The following is a 23632-nucleotide window of genomic DNA, read 5'->3' on the forward strand; positions in this document are numbered from 1 at the left end:
TCAAAGTACTTTGTGGTCTGGTGGTCAGTATAACAATATCAGATGGTAATCATAGACTGTAGATGGTGATGTACAAGTACTGCACCATTTTTCTACAGTACCACACACAAAAAAAAATCACAGATCTAATATGAAAATTGTATTGTTACAGCTTGCAGAAATATTAATTTGCATGAAATACTTATTTTTATAACTTGCATCTCTTTTTATTGCAAGTTTATGTGGACCCAATGTTTTCCCAACAAAGTATTCTGTAAATTTATCACAGTTTACTAGTGATAAATATTTCTCAATGGTTGCGGCACGCCACGGGGGGGCGGGACTACAGAGCTTCACAGCCTTCGGTCATTGGCTGATACAAGTCACGTGTGTTGTGTCAAGATGGCGTCTCCAAATGGAGGTAAATTTTAATTCCTCTTTTTTCTGTGAACATTAGTTGTAGTATAACGGACGTATTAAACCTTAGAAAAACGTCGTGGGGTTTATTATGCTTGCTTAATAATGTGATGTATTTAAGTTCAAGTGAAAGATTTTCTTCGGAATACGGTCATAAAATTATTTGCAGTCATTAGCAAGCTACGTGTCAACCGACATCAGTTGTTGTAATAAATATTATACCAAACATAACTGTTAACGTTATAAGACAAAGACTGCATTATAACTACCTTACTTCTGATGCAAAAAATGTTGTTCACCTTTGATCAGTATTGATATCCAGCTAGCTTTATCATCGCAACAACAACTCACACAGCTGAGTAAACAGTAACATTACGTCACTCTCCGATGCAACTCGTGTAATATTTCGTTCGTTTAGAAAAATATATATTTATTTCCCCTCTTGAAGTCGTATAATTTAAACAAGTTTATGTCTGTTGGCTTTTATCAGTCAAGCTTTATAACTATTTTACATTTTTATGAGCAGGTTGTATAGTGATATAAGCTGTTGCTATAATGTTTTTGTTTTTTTACTTTCTATAGGTGAAGACTTTGAGTCCTCTTTGCTAAGTTTTGAAAAACTTGACCGGGCATCACCTGACCTGTGGCCAGAGCAGTGTGAGTTTATGTTTTTATCATTTTGTGTTTATGTAATGTTATTTATTTGTCTGTAATAGTCATATATTAAATGTCACATTCACAAATGTATAATTTTAAATGCATAGTTTCTCCCCTAAAACATGCCCTCATTGAAATTTTAACAGTACCGGGTGTCTCAGAATTTGCTGCATCTTTCAAAAATGTGAGTACTGCATAGTTGTACTTTAGGTTATTATGTACTGTTTTCAAACTGTTCATGAAGACCAAATTTACAAAACGCAATGTTTTTTCCAGCCTATTACAAATTCTCCGCCCAAGTGGATGGCTGAATTGGAGTCAGAAGATATAGAGATGTTAAAAGGTCTGCTACCTTTCTCATGAAGTCAAACAAATGTATATTGTACCTCTTGATGTCAAAATTTATTGTCTGTAGAGTAGACCCATGTGACCTTTACTTGTGATTAATTCACCACAGATGAATCACATTTGAAATCTGGAAAAGTTTTAAGTCAAAAAGGATTGAATGTGATTTGTTTCCAATAAATTGTTCTTATGCTTTTTTGTATTAGAATTAGGAAGTTTGACGACAGCAAATCTAATGGAGAAGGTGAAGGGTCTGCAGAATCTGGCATATCAGTTGGGCTTGGAGGAGTGTAAGTAATCTCAGATTTTTCCAAGATTAGAAACTTTCCAGAACATTTGGTGATGGGACATTTGGAGTTAGTAGTTTGTGTGACGCCAGTCCCATTATTTTCCATTAGATGGCGCTATTACACTAAAAACAACAACATTCATGAATCTGTTTGCTCCTTCGCATCCAAGCAATATATAGCATTATAGCCATATCGTCACAAAAGGTGGTTTAAGAAAATGAATTGTTTTATAGATCTACTCTATTTGATTAAATAAGATTAGGCCTAATTGTATATATGAAGCCCTACTGTGCATTTAAAATTAAATGATTTGTTGCCCAAATGGCTCTGAAATCACAGCATTGCTACATTAAGTGTTAATCCACACTCCCAGGATTGTAAAAGTGTACTACAGATCATTCATAAACACCTGTGTCAAGTTAGCTTTTCTTTAATGTATGGTTGGTTAGGATAGGACAATATTTCGAGACACAACTATTTGAAAATCTGGAATCTGAGGGTGCAAAAGAATCAAAATATTGCGAAAATCGCCTTTAAGGTTGTGCCGATGAAGTCATTAGCAACCGCATCCACTCACAAAAACTAAGTTTTTATATATTTACAATAGGAAATTTATATGGAAAATGATTCTTAGATATCCTAATGGCATATTTTTGGCATAAAAGAAAAATCAATAATTTTGACCTATACAATGTATTTTTTGGCTTTTGCTACAAATATACCTGTGCTACTTAAAGGAAAACACCAACTTTTTTCAATACTTTACTTTGTTCTTATCTCAACTTAGACAAATTAATACATCCCTATCTTTTTTCAATGCGTGCACTTAATCTTTGTACAGCGTGTTGTGAATGTTTTAGCATTTAGCCTAGCCCCATTCATTCCTTAGGATCCAAACAGGGGTGAATTTAGAAGCCACCAAACTCTTCCATGCTTTCCCTTTTTAAAGACTGTTACATGAGTAGTTACACGAGTAAGTATGGTGACACAAAATAAAACGTGGCAATTTTTAAGCAGATGAAAAAAGAGAACTATATTGAATGGCGGACGGGCACTTCGTTTGCAGCACTTTAACCTCGACACGCAGTAACATCATCTCTCCTGACTACTCCCCCTCTCGCTCAAACTTCCATCAATATTACTGCTTTTTGGTCCAGGGTCAGTATATATTAAATAAATGAATACATCTGATAACATCTTTGTATTTGCATGCTGCATTAAAACAAAACACATATTAATATACTAACTGTAATGGCTAAATGTTTCTATAAGCAAATTAGCTAAACATGGTTAGAAATGAATAACCTGTAGGCTGTGCTGTCAGCGGTCAAGGTTTGTGACTATGCACCCAATTGGGTTCCTAGCAGTGTGATATGTCAATTTAGTCTTCAACCCCCAGTCATTTTGTCCTCTGCTGGCTCATGGTGAGTTGTACAGAACCGCAACTTACTCATTTGTGATTGTAAACTAAGAGTAATATTCTTCTGCTCTTCTATCTTTTGGTTGTGAAAAAGATGTTACTGGTGTGTGCATCTTGAGACAAATCAGTGGCACTGGCTAATTTTACAATCTGTCAATGCAAGTTATTTTCAGATGAGACAGCTCAAACATGTGTCTTAGTCTAGGGCTAGCCTTAAGCCTTGTCTCTGAAACCAGGGGTATAATTTGGAAGTAGGGCTGAGCAGTTGGTATGGTTAAAAACACATTATTTTAATAATAATAATAATAATTCATTTTATTTGTGGGCGCCTTTCAAGACACTCAAGGACACCTTACAACAATAAAATACATAGTTAAGCAATAAAAAACAACAACACAATAAATACATAAAACCAATACCTAATAATAATACTAAATCAATCATGATAAGCTAGTCTAAAAAAGTGGGTCTTAAGACGTGACTTAAAAATTGAGAGACTAGAACTGTTTCGTATATCTTGAGGTAAAGTATTCCAAATTTTTGGAGCAGTATAACTAAAAGCTCTACCTCCCATTGTAGTCAAGCGCACAGATGGTACAACGAGAGTCACCGAAGCAGAGGACCTGAGGGTTCGAGAAGGTACGTACACATGAAGAAGGTCGCTCAGATATGAAGGTGCTAGATCGTGAAGGGCCTTGTAAGTGAAAAGTAAAATCTTGAACTGGATACGGTATCTAATCGGAAGCCAGTGAAGGTGCTCTAAAACTGGAGTTATGTGCTCATTCAATGGTGTTCGTGTAATGATCCGAGCTGCAGAATTTTGAACCATCTGAAACTTATGAATAATTTTCTGTGAGACACCACTAAGCAGAGAGTTACAATAGTCAATTCGAGAAGTGACTAATGCATGCACAAGGACTGCAGTACTATTAACAGAAAGAGAAGGTCGGAGACGATTGATATTACGCAGATGGTAGTATGCTGATCGTGTTATATTATTGACATGTGCCTCGAAAGAGAGAGTACTGTCGAGGACGACACCCAGACTCTTAACTTGAGAAGAAGGAAAGATAACAGAGTTGTCAATATTTAGTGTGAAGTTCTCACAATTTCGCAGTGTTCCTTTAGTGCCTACTAGTAAAATTTCAGTCTTCGCACTATTGACCTTAAGAAAATTACATGTAAACCATGATTTAATTTCAGAAAGACAGAGCAAAAGAGAAGAAGACTGAAACATCGAATTTGGCTTTGAAGATATATAGAGTTGGGTATCGTCCGCGTAACAGTGAAAATTTATGTTAAATTTTCTAAAAATTTGACCCAGAGGCAGTCTTATTATTTTCCACATACCATACATGTTTGTAGCTCCAGATATACTGCTTTCCTCAAACGCTCTGATTTTTGTACAAAGTTCATTGATCTGAAAAGCGCCTGTTTGTCCCTGATTGGTCAGCTAATCTGTACGTTGTGATTGGCCTGAATACCTCTGACATCACCCGGTAATGTGACACTCCTTCCTTACCATGTTTGAAAGATTCGCTCACAATGCAATGCTGACAGGGGTTAACTTACAGCGGGAGAAATTATGATAATGTCGGTCTTGTCAACGTCAACAAGCTCAGGAAGTAAACTGTTGCCTACAATTCGTCTGTTTGTTGTAGTCCAAGAAAGAGATTAATTTACTTTGGGGTTTGTACCTTTTGCATATCGTTAACATGTCCTAATACACACTTACACACCAAAGGAAATGTAAAATCATGAATGGGACCATAGTTGCCTATAAAAAACGTAGCCACTTCTTGTTTAAGTGACTGGCCACTAAAGGGCACTCATCCTTTACACTTAAGTTGACGTGCTATTATGGTGCTTGCACAAACAAACTATTAGGTTGTTGTTTTTGGAGGACAGTCTCATCTGATATGAGGCACTGCCATCATTGTACACTGATTGATTTCCAATCAGCTGTATCAAACAGGGAGGAAAACCCTGTCTTTAAATTTTACTTTCATCATATACTATTTTAATACACGTGTTTGTGAAATCTCACACAAGGCTTTGACTTGCATGTAAACATGTATTTCACTTTGTAGAAAATACTGAGATATTTATCATATAATCGAGAGTTTTAATTTTGGTCAATATCGCCCCGCCCTACTTGTAAGTACAGTGTCGATGTGACAATAGGAAAACTAAGGCAACCACTGGGTGAGTACAGTGCTGATTTGTAAAAGTGGAAGTACAAACATAATTTGTTTTTGGTACATTCTAAAAAAGACGAGCACAGCCGCATTTTCTAACCCAGAAAATGTTTAAATTTGACCCAAAAATGAGTTAAAATAACCTAGTATTTTGGGTTGAACCAACCCAGCATGGGTTAAATTACAACCCAGCATGGGTTAAATTACAACCCGGCAGGCTGGGCTTGTGCCTTTTTGACCCAATGCTGGGCTAAAAAATAACCCAGCTTTTTTTAGAGTGAAAATTTTTGCTGGAGTAAAAAGACCCAATGCTGAGTTGTTGTTGTTACATAACCATGGGTTGTAATAACGCAGCAGTTGTGTTAAACAACCCATCATTGTGTCATTTTTAACCCAGCACTGTGTCCTTCCAATGTTTACCTAACATAGGTTTAAAACAACTCTGCATTTTTTGAGCGTATTTAAATTAGTTGTATATTAAAAAGGATCATTACATCATATTTATTAAATTATTTAAGTTTATAGGATGATTTCAGGCCATGTATGTCCAATAAAAATAAAATATAGTGATAACCCAGCAATGGCCTGATAGCACCCATACCAAATTAATTTATTGGATCAAAACTCTCTAATCTTGGGTTATCTATATTGTTGAGTCCTACTATATAGGCAACTGAAATCTGTAGCTGTAAAGGGACATTTCACAAGACTTTTTTAATTTTAGTGTCCCAGAGTATGTATGTGAAGTTAGCTCAAAAAAGCATATAGATAATTTATTATAGCGTGTTAAAATTGCCACTTTGTAGGTGTGAGCAAAAATGTGCCGTTTTTGGGTGTGTCCTTTCAAATGCAAATTAGCTGATCTCTGGATTAAAAGGCAGTGCTGTGGTTGGATAGTGCAGATTAAGGGGAGGTATTATCCCCTTCTTAAGTGGAGACAAATTTCAATGACCTATTTTTTCACATGCTTGCAGAGAATGGTTTATCAAAACTAAGTTACTGGGTTGATCTTTTTCACAATTTCTTAGTTGAAAAAAGTCTGTATTCCTTAGCAAATGTTTGCATAACATGTTTTTTACAGTCGCAAAACTCAATAAGTTACCAAAACAGGAGGTTCTGCTTTCTATTTATGTACATTTTTACAGATTTCTATTATAAGACACATCATAAAGCTTGTGTTAACTGTTAACTATACAGGCTCAGAATCATGTTTAGCATAATTTTAATATTTAATGTTTCAGTGCCGTTGAGGGTATTTTTAAAAAAGCATGCTAGTAATGCCTCCAGGACAGAGGAGAGAGAGGAAGGATCGCTTTATAGATATGAAATTACGATTATCATTCAGCTCAGAGCAACATTTAATGCAGCGCCCTTTAATGTGGTGTGGTTTAATTTTCTTCCTTTTCCTAGCTGTCAGGGGAAGCCTTGTAAATCTGTGCTACTTTTTCATCACGCTTCTTTCTCTCCTCAGCGCCTTTAAATGAGCTGATGAGTGGTAGTGTTAGGCGATGGGAGGGTGAGGACCAGCAAGATTTACTGCACATTTGACACGACGGCCATTAAAGTCTTGATCTGGTTAATGGGGATAATGCAATCAGGCAGTGAAAACTCGCCCCAAAGGCAAGGTTATCAGCTACAGCGTTTGTTTGTTTATTTATTTATTTGCTTTTTGCAGCTTGCAGGGGTTTTAGATGTAATAATACATGCATTTCGGGTGAAAAATACAATAACCCTCAGCAAAAAACTTTATAAATAATTCTATTTTTCGGAAGTGATAATGAAATCTCGTGAAATCTGTAACTTAAAGCAAGCAATATAGCTGTGTGAATATGCGTGAGATTGTGTGCATTAGACTGTTTATGTGCGACAGCGTGATGCGTGCGCGACATGTGGCAGCCCGCTCTCCTCTGGGACATATACCCCTCCTCTCTTAGCTGAGTGACGCTGATCGGGGTCGTTGTGGGAGGGCTTGACACGTGCCTACGGCTCCAGCCCCCCACCAGTACCCATCTGCTCCAGGCCGTGATGAATGCTGCTGTCGGGGGCTGCTGAGCATGGTCATCAGGCCCCTCTGCTCCCACAGGACCAGTCACTACACTGATAAGTGCTGTTATTGAAGGTAATTGAATGGAGAGTGCTCCTCCGGGACAGCCAGGCCTCAGGCGATGCTGATGATACCCCTGATTCCATTGCAGCTGCTTCTACACATGATGTAACACACTTGTTTCTACTTGAGTAATTGCGGGAGTGTTATTTTAACAAGGCGTCAAATATATAAATTGTCGGTCTGATAAGATTACATCTGTATTTTTGTGGAATTATAGCAATTTTTTGGAAAACCCTATTTTCAGATTGGACATTTTTGCATGGCCTACTTTGCAGAAGGGAATCTAAACTGAAACTGGGCACTCGGTCAATAACTAGGCCTGTAAGATAATAAAGCAAAATGCAGTGTACAATAACTTGCACCCAAAAATTAAAATCCTGTCATCATTCACTCTCCCTCATGTGCTTCTAACCCAGTATGAGTTTCGTTCTACTGTTGACCACAGAAGATATTTTGATAAATTATTTTAACCACACAATTGACGGTACCCATTGATTTCCATAGTATTTGCTTTTCCTACTATGAAAGTCAAGGGGTACTGTCCACTGTGTGCAACTGTAAATGAAAGAAAGGCCTAATTCTAATTTAATGACTTCAGTCTACTCATTAGAGTTCATGATGTGCTTGAAAGAGGTCACACCATTGTAATGTATTAAAGCCAAAAATGTCCGACCATGGGCGCTGCCATTTTACGTAAACACATCAGTTTGGTGCCAGCACACATGCAGCGGGAATCGTCTGCGGTATCAAACTTCCGTCCAATTCAACCATGTCAATCGTAACGACATACCCCACTTCTATAGCATCAAATCACGGGCTAAAATATAACTTATCACAAAAATAAACAATTGAACATATATTGGCGTGATAACAACTACCTTAAAGGACCAAAACCATCTCTCAAATTTCATTGGAAGTGTAAAGCTTTTTTGTTTAGAGCCGAGTCCTGTTCCTCTGCTTGGAGAGGACTGGATTTATGACTTGTACTGCAGCCAGCCACTAGGGGGCGCTTAAAGAGCCAGTGGCTTTTTTTTCCGCATCGGCATAATTGGCATAAATCTTTTCATTGGCCAGTAAATTTCTCTATTACTTAAATTGGATATTTGTAATGAAAAGCCACTTAAGAGGGTGGCACACCAGACGCGCAGCTCAGCGCCGTAAAAAAAATTTTTACGCATTGTTTTCTATTAGTATACACACACCGCCACCGACAGGTGGTGCCTGTGCGCGGCACCCAGCTACGACTCAGGATGTTGCTCAAATCCCTGTTGAGCCACTTACATAGTTTAACATTAAATAACGCCATAACAAAAATATTAAGGGGGTCACACACCAGACGAGAAGTGCCACGTCGAATCTAGGACAACTTGGAGGTATCGTACACTGGAAGTGGACATTAAACAGCGCAAGCCAAGTCAGATAGTGTCTACTTCAAAATGCAAAATATACCTTAGCAGTCAATGCTAATCGCTAATGATTTGGGACAAATATGATGTTATTTAATGTTAAACTATGTGAGTGGCGCTCTGTGGTGCGACAGGGATTTGAGCAACTTCCTGAGTCGTAGCTGGGCGCGGCAGACAGGCACCACCTGTCGGCGACGGTGTGCGTATACTCATAGAAAACAATGTGTTCGTTTTTTTCTTTTTTTTTGAGCGGCGTGTCCGGTGTGCAACCCCTTTAAGTGTCACCAAAGAGTATAGAAGCACAAGAGGGGAAACTCAAAAGAACGTTCCATTGCAACACCAGTGCCCAGCAGCAGCCCCACGAATCCGCCATTTTGGAATGAAAGTGACTCAACTAGAACTAGAAGTGATGGCAATATCAGCTACTTTGTACATTAAAAAACCAAATTCAAACTGAATGATGATAACAGAATAACATACAATCAGACCAGTGATCATTAATCCCTTTTTACAGCTTATTTTCAGATATTTAGACAAGTCTTCCACTTTTATATAGGCTAATTTTACATACAAACATACTGACATAAACTCATCCACACATAATATTTTGGCTCCATATACATTCACATATACACACATATACATCTGAATTGCTCGAAATGGATTAAGTAAAAAAAAACACAGCCACTGTCCCAAAGTGGCAATTATACTGTAGGATAACAGACAGAACCATGCATCATGTTCTATAAGATTATAATTTTTGTAGTGGGATCCAGGGGATTAATATGTACAAAATATATTTCATACCTAGTGGAGTTGGTAACTAATAATAGTAGTAAATGTGTTATGTAGCATAAAATAGCATTACATAATAAAGCAAGAAAAAACTACCTTAAATGTGTATCTATTTAATGATTGGATTTTCATTTTTATTTAAGAAACTTACTATTGCGCTTCTGATTTGGCTGTGAGATTCGCTGAGAATGAATTGGCTGTGAGAATTTTCATTCCAAAATGGCGGCCGCGCTACTGAAGCGCCACCTACTGACTGTTGCCAAAAATGAATGAGAGTTTCCCCTCTTGTGCTTCTATAATCTTTGGTGTCACTCAATATTAAGCCAAAGTCTGACAGACAGTAAAATGACCAATCAATCATTATTCACTTTTTGACCTGCACACAACACAACGTCACACTAGTTCAACACACTTATTAAAACAGTACCATAAGATGTCAGATCCATAGTAATTATGTCTTGTAAATATGTTATAAGTACTTTAAAAGGGTACATTTATAAATGTTGTGCATAACAAATGTTTATTAAAGAATAATTCCGGTATTTAACACTTTGAGTCTCATTTCTGGTTAGTTTTGGATCAACTACATTGATGGCCACAGAAATGTTGACAATGGGTCGTGTCTTGAGTTTTTGACTCGTTTAAGCGTCTCTTGACTGCTTCAGAATGGAAGTCAATGACCATGCACAAACATGTCATTAAAACAACACTTAACGTTCATTTTCAAAACTGTACTACTCACTGCGTGGTTTGTGGTGTTCGTTGATGATAAAAACAAATATATTGGCGCAATGTATGATTTCAATCCGTGTTATTTGCTATAGTGGAACTATTTTTTCAGATACCTTACAACCGCGTATATACTTCCGCTCTATATTTGAGTCTGAAGCGTTAGCACACTCCCGACCACTTAATGGCGACAACCACTTTGCCATACAAGTACGCTCGGTGTCTAGCGTATAGACAGTCACAATCGAGCTCAAATTCAAACCTAAAGCTGGTCACTGAGCCATCAAATATGGGAAAAATTTCTTCTGAGAGAAACCGAGCGAAAAAACTACAACCACATGTAAACAGACCCTTTTCTGTTTCCCGGCGGCGGAGTGATATATCAGCGAGCAATGAGTCTTCCAAGAGAAGTCAATGGAATTTTACAAAATGCCAAATAAAACACGACAGAAACTGTATTTCGCTACACAACTTGTTTTTAATCATCAACGAACACCACGAACCACTCGGTGAGTAGCACAGTTTTGAAAATGAACGTTAAGTGTTGTTTTAATGACATGTTTGTGCATGGTCATTGACTTCCATTCTGAAGCAGTCAAGAGACGCTTCTAAACGAGTCAAAAAGTCAAGACACGACCCATTGTCAAAATTTCAGTGTCCATCACTGTAGTTCATCCAAAACAAACCAGAAATGAGACTCAAAGGAATTATCCTTTAAGTTTCACCAACTTTCTGTTCATCTCTTGTTTACTGTAATAACATTTGTGTTATATCAGCCTCATATCAGGCAATCGGCTAAACAGCTTTCTTAATATCGACATCAGCATGATTTATTTTTACATTTCGTGTACATATTTCTTGTCTTTTCTTTTTGCATCTTACTACAAAGAGTGAAAAAATTGTATGGATGGTCAGTAAAACTGTGGGGCCTAAGCCTTTTGCACAATACTATATAAAACTTTGACTACACACAACCTATTGAAGTATTAGGATCGTTTGGTTATTGCAAACCATTGCGGTATGCACATTTGCGATATTTCGCTAAATCTTATTGTCTTTATAGTAGTCACACAGAACATTCTTGCAGTTGAAACAGCAGGCTAGCAGCATATTGCCTATAACGACAAACACCACATTTTCAAATACAAAGGTGTAAAAATCCAGTTAACCTGTTGTTGTTCTTTGCCCGTTAGATTAGAAGGTAATTAGAAAAGAAAGCTATAAGTAAAAACATATAGTCCAGGTACATTAAAATAAGGATGTATTTGCTAAAAGGTAAATACATGTGAAATTACATACAAAACGAATGCTTGCAGCATTCAACAGTTCTCTACTGTTCAGTCTGTTCTTGCACCCAGTATGAAGGTCACACTCGTCCAGCACTAATGGCTCTAATGTTCGCTGCCTCCTCCCCTAGATCAATCTCTTCTCTATTAAGCGGAGTGTGACGCTGAATATGATTGCAGTGATGCTACCCTACCGTAGTAATGTGCTTCCATCAATCCATCAGAGACACCCGACCGCAGGGGCAAGCGGTTATGAAGTGCTACTAGATGACAGGTTGAGCTGGGGGTAGCTCTCTTTAACTTACTCTCCTCTGTCTTCCTGTCCTCTCATCTCCTCATGTTCCCCACCTCTCACACAATCCCTCTTTATATCTGATTTGCTTTCTGTTGTAATACCAGGATTGATCAGGGAATTTTGTGTTTTGCGATTACGGTTACTAAGGGAATATATAGAATTCTTTATTTTTTATAAAAAAAAAATTTTACATCAAAATTATATCTTTATATCTTGAAATCTATTTATATTGGTGAAAAGTGTCAAAGGTTAACTTTTATACACATGGATACGTAGCAAGGTCTTTTATTATGTATACTATGTTTTAACATTAATGATCAAAATACATAAACTAGAGACTATAGAGCTGCATTCTCCATTTTGTTATAGAATAAGTCGCTTTGGATGAAAGCATCTCCCTACAGTAAATGCAAATAGGTCTCTTACTGCACAGAAACACCTGTGCTTTGTTTAACATGAGGTCTGTAAAAAAGCAAAAAGACCCTGTTTAGTACAATGTTGGGTGCAAAAAGGTTTATTAAAGTTACATAAAGTCTCCTTAGCTGTTTTAGTTTGTCCAGCAGAAATAATTCAAATTCACCAAATGATGTTCAGAAAACAGCTGAATACATTATTTAAAGATCTCGTGGAGTTGAAAACTGTAGTGGAAAATGCTTAAAAGCTTTTTGGGAGTAGAAAATAACTGTTTTACTTATTTTTAAAGGTGATTAACTTGTATACATTTAGAATTGGCTATTATAGGCTATTTCGAGATTGGCTTCTGGCGGGGCAGAAAACTGGATGAAATTCATCCGGCTCTTCCTCCTCTGTCCTACCCACCACCTCTGTCAACAGATCGGAAATGACATCTTATTTCCATAAATACATTAGGAATTCATTGGATTTTCTTTCCAAGCTAATCATAGTGCCCGTGTGAAACCTTTTAGGGTTTTTAATGAATGAATTTTGACTGATTGCCTATTAATAAGGACACCTCTTGAACAGGGATAGGCTCTGGCAATGTCTGCCGGGTGTGTGCGTGCACGCGTATGTATTGTAATGATTCGTGGTGTCAAGCGCTTGGTGGGAGGGGTGAGGAGAGAAGAGCTCACGGCTGGGACATTAAGAGGAAGCAGTGGCTCCCTTGGGAAATCACTCGCCATGTCTGCATCTTAAATATCTCAGTGAAGTATCAATAAGTAGGTAATTGAATTTTGAACACAAACATGAGCGTCAGGTGTATGCGTTCCAACGCGGGGGGCGGGAGGGTGGGTTTGTGCACGAGCGCGTGTCTGTCCTCCCCGGTCCCGTGAGATTTGGGCAGCGAGAATGGATGTTAAATCTATTAAATAAAGATTACTTCACGTAATAGCCAAGTGGCAGTTTCAGATGCGCAACAGGGGTACGATTAGTGTGCTTGACTTTTAATGAAAGTGAATAGGGGCGGTCAGGTTTTGGAGAAATTTAGCCTAGTCCAGGGGCTAGGAATTCATTTTCTTCTATGGGATTTAAAAGAAACTGTTAAAGCTTTTTACGTTTTCATAAATTGCATTGTGGTATCTCATGATAGAAGTAAGATGAAATTTTTATTTACGTGTTTACATATTAACTAATATAACAAGGAAAAAATGAGTAAGCTGGCTAGAAAAAGTTAAATACAGTTTTAAGGATTAGTCCATTTTCTTAAAAAAATCCAGATTTACTCACCACCATATCATCCAAAATGTTGATGTCTTTCTCTGTTCAGTCTAGAAGAATTCGTTTTTTGAGGAAAACATTCAAGGATTTTTCTCATTTTAATGGACTTAAATGGACCCCAACACGTAACATTTTTAAAGCAGTTAAAATTGCAGTTTCAAAGGACTCTAAATGATCCCAAACGAGGCATAAAAGTCTTATCTAGCGAAACGATTATAATTTTTGGCAAGAAAAATAAAAAATATGCACTTTTAAACCACAACTTCTCGTCTTACTCCGGTCCTGTGACGCACCAGCGCGACCTCACGTAATTGCGTAATGATGTTGAAAGGTCACCTGTTACATATATGAAACGCACATTTGCGGACGATTTTAAACAATAAACTGACACAAATACATTTATTATTATCATTCAACATACAACAACGTCGGAACGGTCCTCTTTCTCCACACTTGTAAACACTTGGGTGTAGTTTCGCATACGTCATCCATGACCTCTTGACGTGATGACATATTACGAGAGGTTGCGCTGGCGCGTCACAGGACCGAAGGAAGACGAGAAGTTGTGGTTTAAAAGTGCATATTTTTTATTTTTCTTGCCAAAAATGACAATCGTTTCACTAGATAAGACCCTTATGCCTCATTTGGGATCGTTTAGCGTCCTTTGAAACTGCAATTTTTAAAACTGTGTTGTTATTTGCTATTATTTCTTTAATTAATCTGTATCTATCATATGTATTCAAAAGTGTGATATGACTTTTTATATAATAATAATTGTTTGGTTATTATTTGCCTTAAAAGATGTGTAAAAATCAGAAATATTTGATTCAATACAAAATTTGAATTGTTTAAATGCACGAACATGCTGCTTTATATATTTATAATATATATAAATTATATATATATAATTTACATTCAACAAGGAATTATTTTAAAGCAGCGAAACATTGCATTACATTTTTTTTTCTAATTTTACTTTACTGTTACCTGTTAACAGTATGTCTGCAGTTATTTATTTTGCCTATTAACCCATTATTGAGCATATTTATAGCACTTTGTTCAAATTCTAATGAGTGTACATACGACATCAAGAAGATAATATGGGCCCTGGAATCCATAATATGCCATTTAGTATGGATGTCAATGGCAACAAGCTGCTGATTAACTAAGTACAGAATTAGTAATTGACCTTTCTAATCAACTAAACAAATCTCTAACTCCTGCTAATCAGTATTGATCTGCCCCATCCAGTGACAGCACCAGCTCTCTGTCCGTGTGTGTGTGTGTGTGTGTGTGTGTGTGTGTGTGTGTGTGTGTGTGTGTGTGTGTGTGTTTGAGCGAGGCTCGCTGGCAGGACCCTCTACACTCCCCTTTTTAATCTAACTCACTCAATGCAAATCATTTCCCTTCTGCTCGGACGGGAATTGGGGATAAATGGAAATCTAATTAATGAGTGGATCAGAGGGGTGCTCTCTGGTGAAGGGGTCTCGTGGGAGAGTGCTTAGCCAGACAGACTCCTGTATTGTTTTGGACAGAAATTGTGAGGGAGATTGGAAGAGGGGTACTAAGAGTTAGCGAGCGGGTTGTTAGTTCAACTATGACAAAGCTCTTTCCTCTGTTTGTGGACCCATCCAGAAACCAGTGGCCCATTTAACAAGCAGTTTGTTGCCGTATGATTGACATGAAACCTGAAAATGCTTAAATCACTAATCTCATGCAGTGAGATTGAAGTGTAATGCATAATGATCCAAATCTCATAAAGCTTATTATGAAGTATTTTTCTGTAAAATGTTGAAGTATGTATGTAATGTATTTATTAAAGGATTACTACACTTTCTTTAAAAAATCCAGATAATTTACTAACACCCATGTCATTCAAAATTTGATGCCTTCCTTTGTTCAGGCGAGAAGAAATTAAGTTTTTTGAGGAAAACATTCTAGGATTTTTCTCAATTTAATAGACTTTATTGGACCCCAACAGTTTACAGTTTAACTGCAGTTTAAAATTGCCGTTTCGTTTTCGGCAAGGAAAATAAAAAATATGAACTTTTATTTGAATTCTTTATATGAATTAAACCACAACTTACACTATCCATGTGACACGCTAGCGCGACTTCGCGTAATGGGTCATGACGTATGCAAAACTACCACCCCAATGTTTACAAGTTATGAAAAGAGAACCGTTCAGACGTTATTGTATGTGGAATGATATTAATTAATGTTCTTGTGTTAGTTTATTGTTTAAAATGGTCGCAAATGTGCGTTTCACATATGTAATGTGCAACCTTTCGACATCATGATGCGAGGTACCCGGTGGCGCATCACACCGATAGTGTAAGACGAGAAATGACAATCGTTTTGCCTTATGCCTCATTTGGGATCGTTTAGAATCCTTTGAAGCAGTGTTGAAACTGCAATTTTACACTGCATTTAAACTGTAAACTGTTGGGGTCTAATAAAGTCTATTAACTCTTTCACCGCCAGCGTTTTTAAAAAAAGTTGACAGCCAGCGCCAGCATTTTTCATGATTTTCACCAAAGTTTAATGCCTTCCAGAAAATGTTCTTCTTTAAATATATAAACATACAATATACCAAATGAAAGAACAGACCCTCTGCTTTCAAACAAAAAAAACCTTCCATCCTACCTTCAGTGGTTCTTTTGTAATCAGCATTTGAATATGGGTAGGTTTCTGCAAAAACACCACATTTTGAGCAAAAAGCAGAGATAATTCCATTTTTGTGACGGACTTTTCATAGAGATCCCATTCAGAGCGATCTTTAAAACAGACACGGACATGCAGCCACTTGCCATAGGGCAATACTTCTGGGTTTAAAAAGTTGCGGAAGGGCGCCAACTGGTGGATAATAGCGGTATTGCGGAAAGACGGAAAATCTTGTCATTGGCGGGGAAGCGTTTTCTCTTAATTGACGAGATATCTCGTCAATGGCGGGGAAAGAGTTAAAATGAGGAAAAAATCCTGGAATGTTTTCCTCAATTCCTCAAAAAATGTAATTTCTTCTCGACTGAATAAATGTAGACATAAATATTTTGGATGACTTGGTGGTGAGTAAATATCTGGATTTTTTAAAGAAAGTTGAGTAATGCTTTAATATACATTTGAGTAATTTATATAGTATTACATCGTGCATGGCAGTCGTAGCTTTTCTAGGGACCTAATGGTTTCCACTATTATGCTCATGTCTACATGTTTCTGCGTTTGACCAGTCAATTTTTAGACCTATGTCAAAAACAATAATATTTTTAAAGCTTTTTATTTCAGTGAAAATTTCTCAACCTATATTTTTTGTTTTGTTTGGTAAACACAAAGGAATATATTTTGAGGAATATTTTAAGGCCCCATTGACTTTCATTGCATTCTTTTTTCCTACTATGGAAGTCAGTTTGGACTCTGAACAGTTTGGTTATAAACATTCCTCAAAATATCTTTCTTCATTTTCATAAGAACAAAGGAATTCATGTATAGGAAGGTTTGTAACAATAAGAGATTGTGAAAATGATGACAAAATTTTCATTTTTGGGTGGACTATTCCTTTAAATGTATCAAAACGTGTGTTTAGAAAAACTGTGTAAAAATTTGAACAGATAACATCACTCTTTTCTCACATTTAAAAATACCAATCTTGTTTTTTATTTGCAGCCAGAGAAATGACAAGAGGGAAGTTCCTGAACATCTTGGAGAGACCGAAAAAGTGAGGATCCATACAGTGACCTGCTGACCTGTTGACTTAGAGCTGACTGTGATATTGTAAGGCAGAATATCATAAAATATTTTCACTAAGATTAGACTGATTTTGGGTCAAAACATTACCACAGCAAAAGTATAATGTTTGTATATATTTATTAGCAAAACTTTTTTCTTTCTTAATAATTTACTCATCTAGAGTGGTCTAGTTGTGTCCTTTTCCCTGAATGTTCATAATATATTTATCTTTCTCTGTCCAGTGTTTAATACAGTTTATTAAAATTTAATTGTTTAATAAATTTCTGTGTTGTTTAAATGACATACAATTGCTTCTCATGTTCTTGTTTACACTCCACTATCAATTTGCAAATTGGTATCACGCTAAACTGTTTTTTAAGGTCACCAACTACTAAGCTTTGGCCCTCCAATGAAGTTGGATCCAAACAATGAAGGTTTATGAACCCAAGGTAAAACTTTTAATTAGGGCAATAACTTCATGCCTGTGCCACTCATCGACTGGCTCCAATAACTTGGCCTGGACATGTAAGAGGCCCTGACATGAGAGTGCTTCCACACCAGTGCAAAGCCATTTTTTATTTAATGGGAATTGGAAGTTTGGAAGGCCCCTAACACAAAACATTGCGTAAAAATAATATTCCTCATTGTCATCCCTGTTAACAAGAGTTGACATAATTACTAGGGCCATTTCTTCTCTAATTAGCACACTTCCAGGGACATTGGAGCGAATGGTCCGGGAGAAAAGGGAATCAGACAGGCATGCTGAACGGCAAACAAAGAATGCTCTGGCGAGCGTAATTAGGTTAGACAGTGGCCAGGACTGTTCTCGGCTGGAGATGTCGTATAGGCTTCGGCTGCGGTTGGTGAGAGTTCACTCTTGCTCCCACCAGAGGTACGAATCCACCCCTCTTGCCTAATAAGCCCCTAATTGTCTTGTCTTTCTGATGCATGCGGATTGAGGAGGTTGCTTACCTTGCAGAGTTACTGCTAATGTTTTATCCATTCTGGAGGAGACGGATTTGATCTTTCTGTCTAAACAACCATATTTGTTATAGCTCTAAAGTTAAAAGAAATCCAAGTCTATAATATAGAATTTAAAGGTATCCTATAGCTCAGTGTTTGAGCATTGCATTAGCAGCACAGAGGTTGTGGGTTTAATTTCAGAGAGCTGGTATACATTTTCATGCTGTAATATGTATACATTGTAATGGACTGTAAATCGCTTTGGATTAAAGTGTCTGCCAAATGCATAAATGTAAAGGAGTTTTAAAAGGCATGCAACCTTTAAGTCCAAGTGTTTCATTAAATATACAGTACTGTTCAAAAGTCTAAGGCCACCATGCCACAATTAGATTAGTTGTTTTTGCAATGTTATATACTGTCTTTTTAATTTTTTAATTAATTTAATTTTTTAATTTAAACCTAAATAAAATTAAATCAGAATTTTGAATTTCAAAAAAAGTTCTCTTTTTACTTTATTTGCTCAAAAATACTCAAGAAGTGTTTAGTGCCAATAGAGGTAACACTAAACACAGACGATGCCTAAAGAAGACATTTAGTCCTTTAAATTTTTTTGAACATATTTCCTGTATTTTCTGTTTGTATCTTAATAAAATAGATACGAAGTCTGCAAACGTGGATTTATAAACTCTTAAAGGGTACCCCGACTATAAACCCTTGTATGGCGTAATAGATAAACACTGGGATTGGCTTGATGAATGTTGAATTAAAAACAGTAAAAATGTCATAGTTTTAATAAACTTCCATATAAAAATATTTTTAGTTGGAGGCCGCTGTTTTGTTTACATCACAATACATGATGTCAAAGGGGGGCAATCAAAACCTGGAGTGCTTCTCAATTTGCTTCCTCACCTCCTACATCTTATGACTCGGAAACGGACTGAGCTTCGCCATCATGTTGGACATCTCAATTCTTTAATTGGACCATGAGGAGGCGAAACAAGAGGAGTGAGGAGGTTTTTTGAGGAGTCGATAAATGATCAGTGATATAGACACATATACACTGTAAAAAATTATTTGCTGCCTTAAAAAAATTTGTTTAATCAACTCAGATTAACAAGTCATTTCAACATACTATTATTTATCTTGACTTATCTAGAGACTTATCTGAGTTATTATAACTTATAAAATACAGTTTAAATATGTCAACCGGGCTTAAAAGGCAGTTAGGAAGTTAGGAGGACACTGGTTCTTTTGCAGAAGAGCCCATAATTTTTATTTATCACAAAAAATAATCTCTGTGTTTAATAGTTTAAAAGTTAATATTCACTGTCAAAATTTACCTTTTTATAGTAAATGCATTTAGACTTCAAAATATATAAAATTTGTATTCATCTGCATGTGAAGATTAACTTGTGTCTTGAACTGTTGTTAAACAAACATGGCGATAATCCAAAAGTCTATATGGAAAAAATAAATGTGGTTTTTGCCAAGGAACCAATGTCCCACTAACTTTGGGGTTGGCCTACAAAAATATGTAATTCCTGCAACACTCTATTATCTTGCAAAAAATACTTGAACATCAACGTCTTTTGTTGAGCCTTTTTAATAAAAAACGAAGAAAATCAAAATGATACAATTCAGAAAACATACAAATAAAAGATTATGAAAATTAATGTGATCTGAGATCTAATGCTGCGTTCACACCAGCCGCAGTAGAGGCGTTAAGCGCAGGATTTCGATGTTAAGTCAATGTTAAGATGCATTGAAGAGCGTCTGGAGGTCTTGCGGCGCAAATGAGGCGTTTAGTGTGGTAGACGCGATTCCTCGCGAATTGAGCTTTGCCGTGGCAAACGCGAGTTGAAACTAGGGGTGGACCGATCCACTTTTTCCATTACAGATCCGATTTCGATTTCTAAATTCTGAGTATCGACCGATACCGATCCCGTTTTTGTGACCTTAAATATCTTCATATATGCAATTGTTTTTCACATAAAGCTGTTGAATATATTAGGAAGACTTTGAATATATTGTGTAAAAATGTTTATGGTGCTTATGGTTATAATAGTCTGACTTTTCTATAGCATGATAGTAACAACAACGAGTAACGCACAGTATCGAATTTGGATCGGCCCCGTTATTCCGATATCCGATCCAGCAAAAAAGGTCTGGATCGACCCGATATCCGATTCAAAGTATTGGATCGGCCCACCCCTAGTTGAAACATTTGAACTTTGGAACATTTGTACGAAAAAATACTAATCAGGAGTTAACTAATCAGGAGCTTGCTCTAGTGACGTGATTACAGGATGCAAGCATAGTCGCAGAAGCCTCTCCCATGACGCGAATTTCCGCGTGAATGTCTTGATGACTAGAATTTCACGTGCGAATGAAGCGAGTAAACTCTAAATGTTCAAGCGGCAAACGTGAATTTGACGCCTCAAACACGGCTGGTGTGAACCCACGGTAACAAGGTGGAAGTGGGCTAGTAAAACATACTCGTATGAAAAAATATATAGTAAACATTAAGTAATATTTCCGCCTGATCTCATAAGAATTTGTACATATTTTACGAGTCGTATGTAATACAAAGTTAATCGTGCAAAAACATACGATTATCATAAAAAATAATAACGAAACCCTGCCCCTAACCCCAATGTCACAGGGGTCAAGGCAAATAGTTAAAAAATTTACAAATGTGATCGGACAAATTAATACGAATTAGCCACCTTGTAAAATACGTACGAATTGCCATGAGATAGCGTTGAATATTTCGCAACAACCATTACACATCATCGACCCATAATACACTATGCGTGAAATATAATGGCAGCCTCAACAGGTTTAGGGGCTGTCCACACGGAGACGCGTATCACTGTATACGTATAAATTTGTTATCGTATTGGCGTTTCATCCACACGGATCCGGCGTTTTGGGAGACTGAATCCGCTATTTTTTGAAACCGAGTCCTAAAGTGGATAAATCTGAAACCGACACCCTTGCGGTTTCGTCTGTACAGCCAATCCGTATATTTTGTGAAGCGAAAACATCATCACATCACGTGTCGGAAGCGTCACACGTAACAGCAACAACAATAACGGAGGACTACGTGATTGTTTTCGTGCTACAGAAGCTACTAAAGCCTACTAGCTTTATTACAGCAAAATCTATTGCTTCTATGCAATTGTGGTGCCCAACAAGCGATAATGGACAACACCATACGTTGGTTATGCGCATGCTCAAAGTCGTCTTCTCCGTGTATAGTGTGTATCTGTGGCAGAATTACAGCGCCCCATACTGGTCCGGCATATATACTACACCGCTTTCAGTCGGTTTCAGTGGTTTCATGTTTACGGATAATTTTTTTAGAGCAAGGAAAAAAATGATCGGATATGGAATGCACCAGCTTCGTGTGGACATAGCCTTAAATGAGTATTACATGTTAGGATTTTTTTTAAGTAATAATAAACATTAGTAGTAGAAGGCAAAGTATTAAAGCATGGTACCCCTTAAATAACTTTGTACTTGTTGCTTCTGTACAATAGTGTCTGTTACACTTTGTTGCACTCATACATTGTGACAGTAGCAATTTGGAATGACTGCTGTGAACGGACCAGTCCGTAAACTGACATCGTGGTAAGTTGCAGTTCACATAATGACACCCGCCGCTGACTGTCAAATAGGTTCCTGTCCAGACATCCTCCTTAAGATGAGGGTCATTCCCCACAGAGGGGCTGTCTCCAAGGTTGGGGGAAGAACAGAGAAACACCAGCACAGCCATAAACAACCCGTTGCCCTGACCTCGACGGGCCTTGCCGCCCTAACAAACGTCAATCCGATGTGCCCTCAGGCCTTTAATTAGCTGTCAATTAGTGCAAATTAATCAACTCTTCGCCTAATTAAGCAATGCCGGCAGGCAGCTTCTAAACATGCTATTGTGGGAGTTTCATGAGAAAACTGGAACTAGCAAACTCTGTATCAAGAGAGTCATGACGCCCTATGCAGTTCATGAGGGCAAGAACTTGCTACTGTTTCGATTTTTCCCACTTACTCAGCACAAGGTGTTTGCTGTATCAGACTGCAGTCCTCAGTATCTGAAAATGCTTATTAGCCTAAAAACGGGAGTTAATCAGTGTCCTGAACTTGAAGCATTTTGGGTTATTTCACGATTGGCAAGAGTTTTGGCCGGGAAGTTCTGTTTAGCTGACCAGTGGCAGACAGGAAATTAGTTTTAAGTGCACCTATTTCATTGCTTAAAAACAATGTTATTTTGTGTATTTCGTATACTACAATGTGTTTGCATGGTTTATGGTTAAAAACACATTATTTTGCACATACCGTAAATTTTTGTAGCTCCAGGTTTCACTTTTTTCCTGAATTGCACGGATTTGAAACATTGGACCATGTTTGAAAGATTTGCGCACAAGCAATGCTAACAGGAGAACTTACAGGCTGTGAGTCCGAAGCTGGAGGAATTATGATAATGTCGGTCTTGTCTACATCACCAATCCCAGGAAATAAACTGTTGCCTACAATCCGTGTGTTTGTTGTAGTCCAAGAAAAGAGATTTACGTTGGAGACGATAACTCGCATCGTCGTTTACTTTGGGGTTTGTACCTTTTTGCAAAACGTTAACATGTACTAATACACACTTACACACCACAAGAAATATAAAATTGTGAATCGGACTATTGGTGCTCTTTAAGATAACTCTCATTTTTGCAATTCTGGTGATTTACATTCATGTATTTGGCACGCTTTAATTCATTTAAGATGTGACCCTTGCACTGCTAATACAATGCCCTACCAACTGAGCTATAGTAATACACTGTCAGAAATAAAGGTACAAAACTGTACCTTTTCTGTCACTGGGGCTGTACCCTAAGTTTCCGTTTGGTATCTTTACAGGAATACAAAACAGAATGCAATTTTGGGTAGATTACCGTACCTTAAGGACCCTACATTGTTAGAAAAAAGTCAAAATATGTACCCTAACTGGGGCAGCACCCTTTAAAAAGGCAATTTTATGGACCATTAGGTACAGATATGTACCGGTAAAAATGTAGTATCAATATGTACTTTTGAGATACTAATATGAATTTTTGAGGTACTAATAAGCTCTCTTTGGTCCCAGAATGTACTTCTGAGGTAATTAAATGAAATCCTTATGTGCAAAGCTGTACTTTTTGAAAGGGTACAGCCCCAGTGACAGAAAAGGTACAGTTTCGTACCTTTATTTCTGAGAGTGTAGTGATGTTAGTGGCACAGACACACATATTTCAGTTTCATTGTACTTGTTTTTATTTCCATTCGTATAATTCACTCAATACTATGCTTGCGAGTGTACA

At 37.2% G+C, this 23632-nt stretch overlaps 1 protein-coding gene across 1 annotated transcript; it reads left to right on the plus strand.

Annotated features, from left to right (window-relative positions):
* Positions 1 to 330: 330 nt before the first annotated feature.
* Positions 331 to 17625, plus strand: lin52 (lin-52 DREAM MuvB core complex component). Its single transcript, XM_065288377.2, has 6 exons — positions 331 to 400; positions 979 to 1053; positions 1200 to 1237; positions 1330 to 1396; positions 1605 to 1688; positions 17262 to 17625. Exons 1-6 carry the CDS (start codon positions 382 to 384, stop codon positions 17315 to 17317), a joined length of 339 nt encoding a protein of 112 aa, XP_065144449.1. The 5' UTR covers positions 331 to 381; the 3' UTR covers positions 17318 to 17625.
* Positions 17626 to 23632: the final 6007 nt, after the last annotated feature.

Source organism: Paramisgurnus dabryanus, chromosome 17 (assembly GCF_030506205.2).
Source record: "Paramisgurnus dabryanus chromosome 17, PD_genome_1.1, whole genome shotgun sequence".
Lineage (NCBI taxonomy): Eukaryota > Metazoa > Chordata > Actinopteri > Cypriniformes > Cobitidae > Paramisgurnus > Paramisgurnus dabryanus.

What these genes read in the sequence shown, in the direction of transcription:
- lin52 (XM_065288377.2), top strand. An exon ending in TGACCTGTGGCCAGAGCAGT is followed by an intron (nt 1,054 to 1,199) that starts GTGAGTTTATGT and finishes AAATTTTAACAG; the next exon opens with TACCGGGTGTCTCAGAATTT. An exon ending in TCAGTTGGGCTTGGAGGAGT is followed by an intron (nt 1,689 to 17,261) that starts GTAAGTAATCTC and finishes TTTTATTTGCAG; the next exon opens with CCAGAGAAATGACAAGAGGG.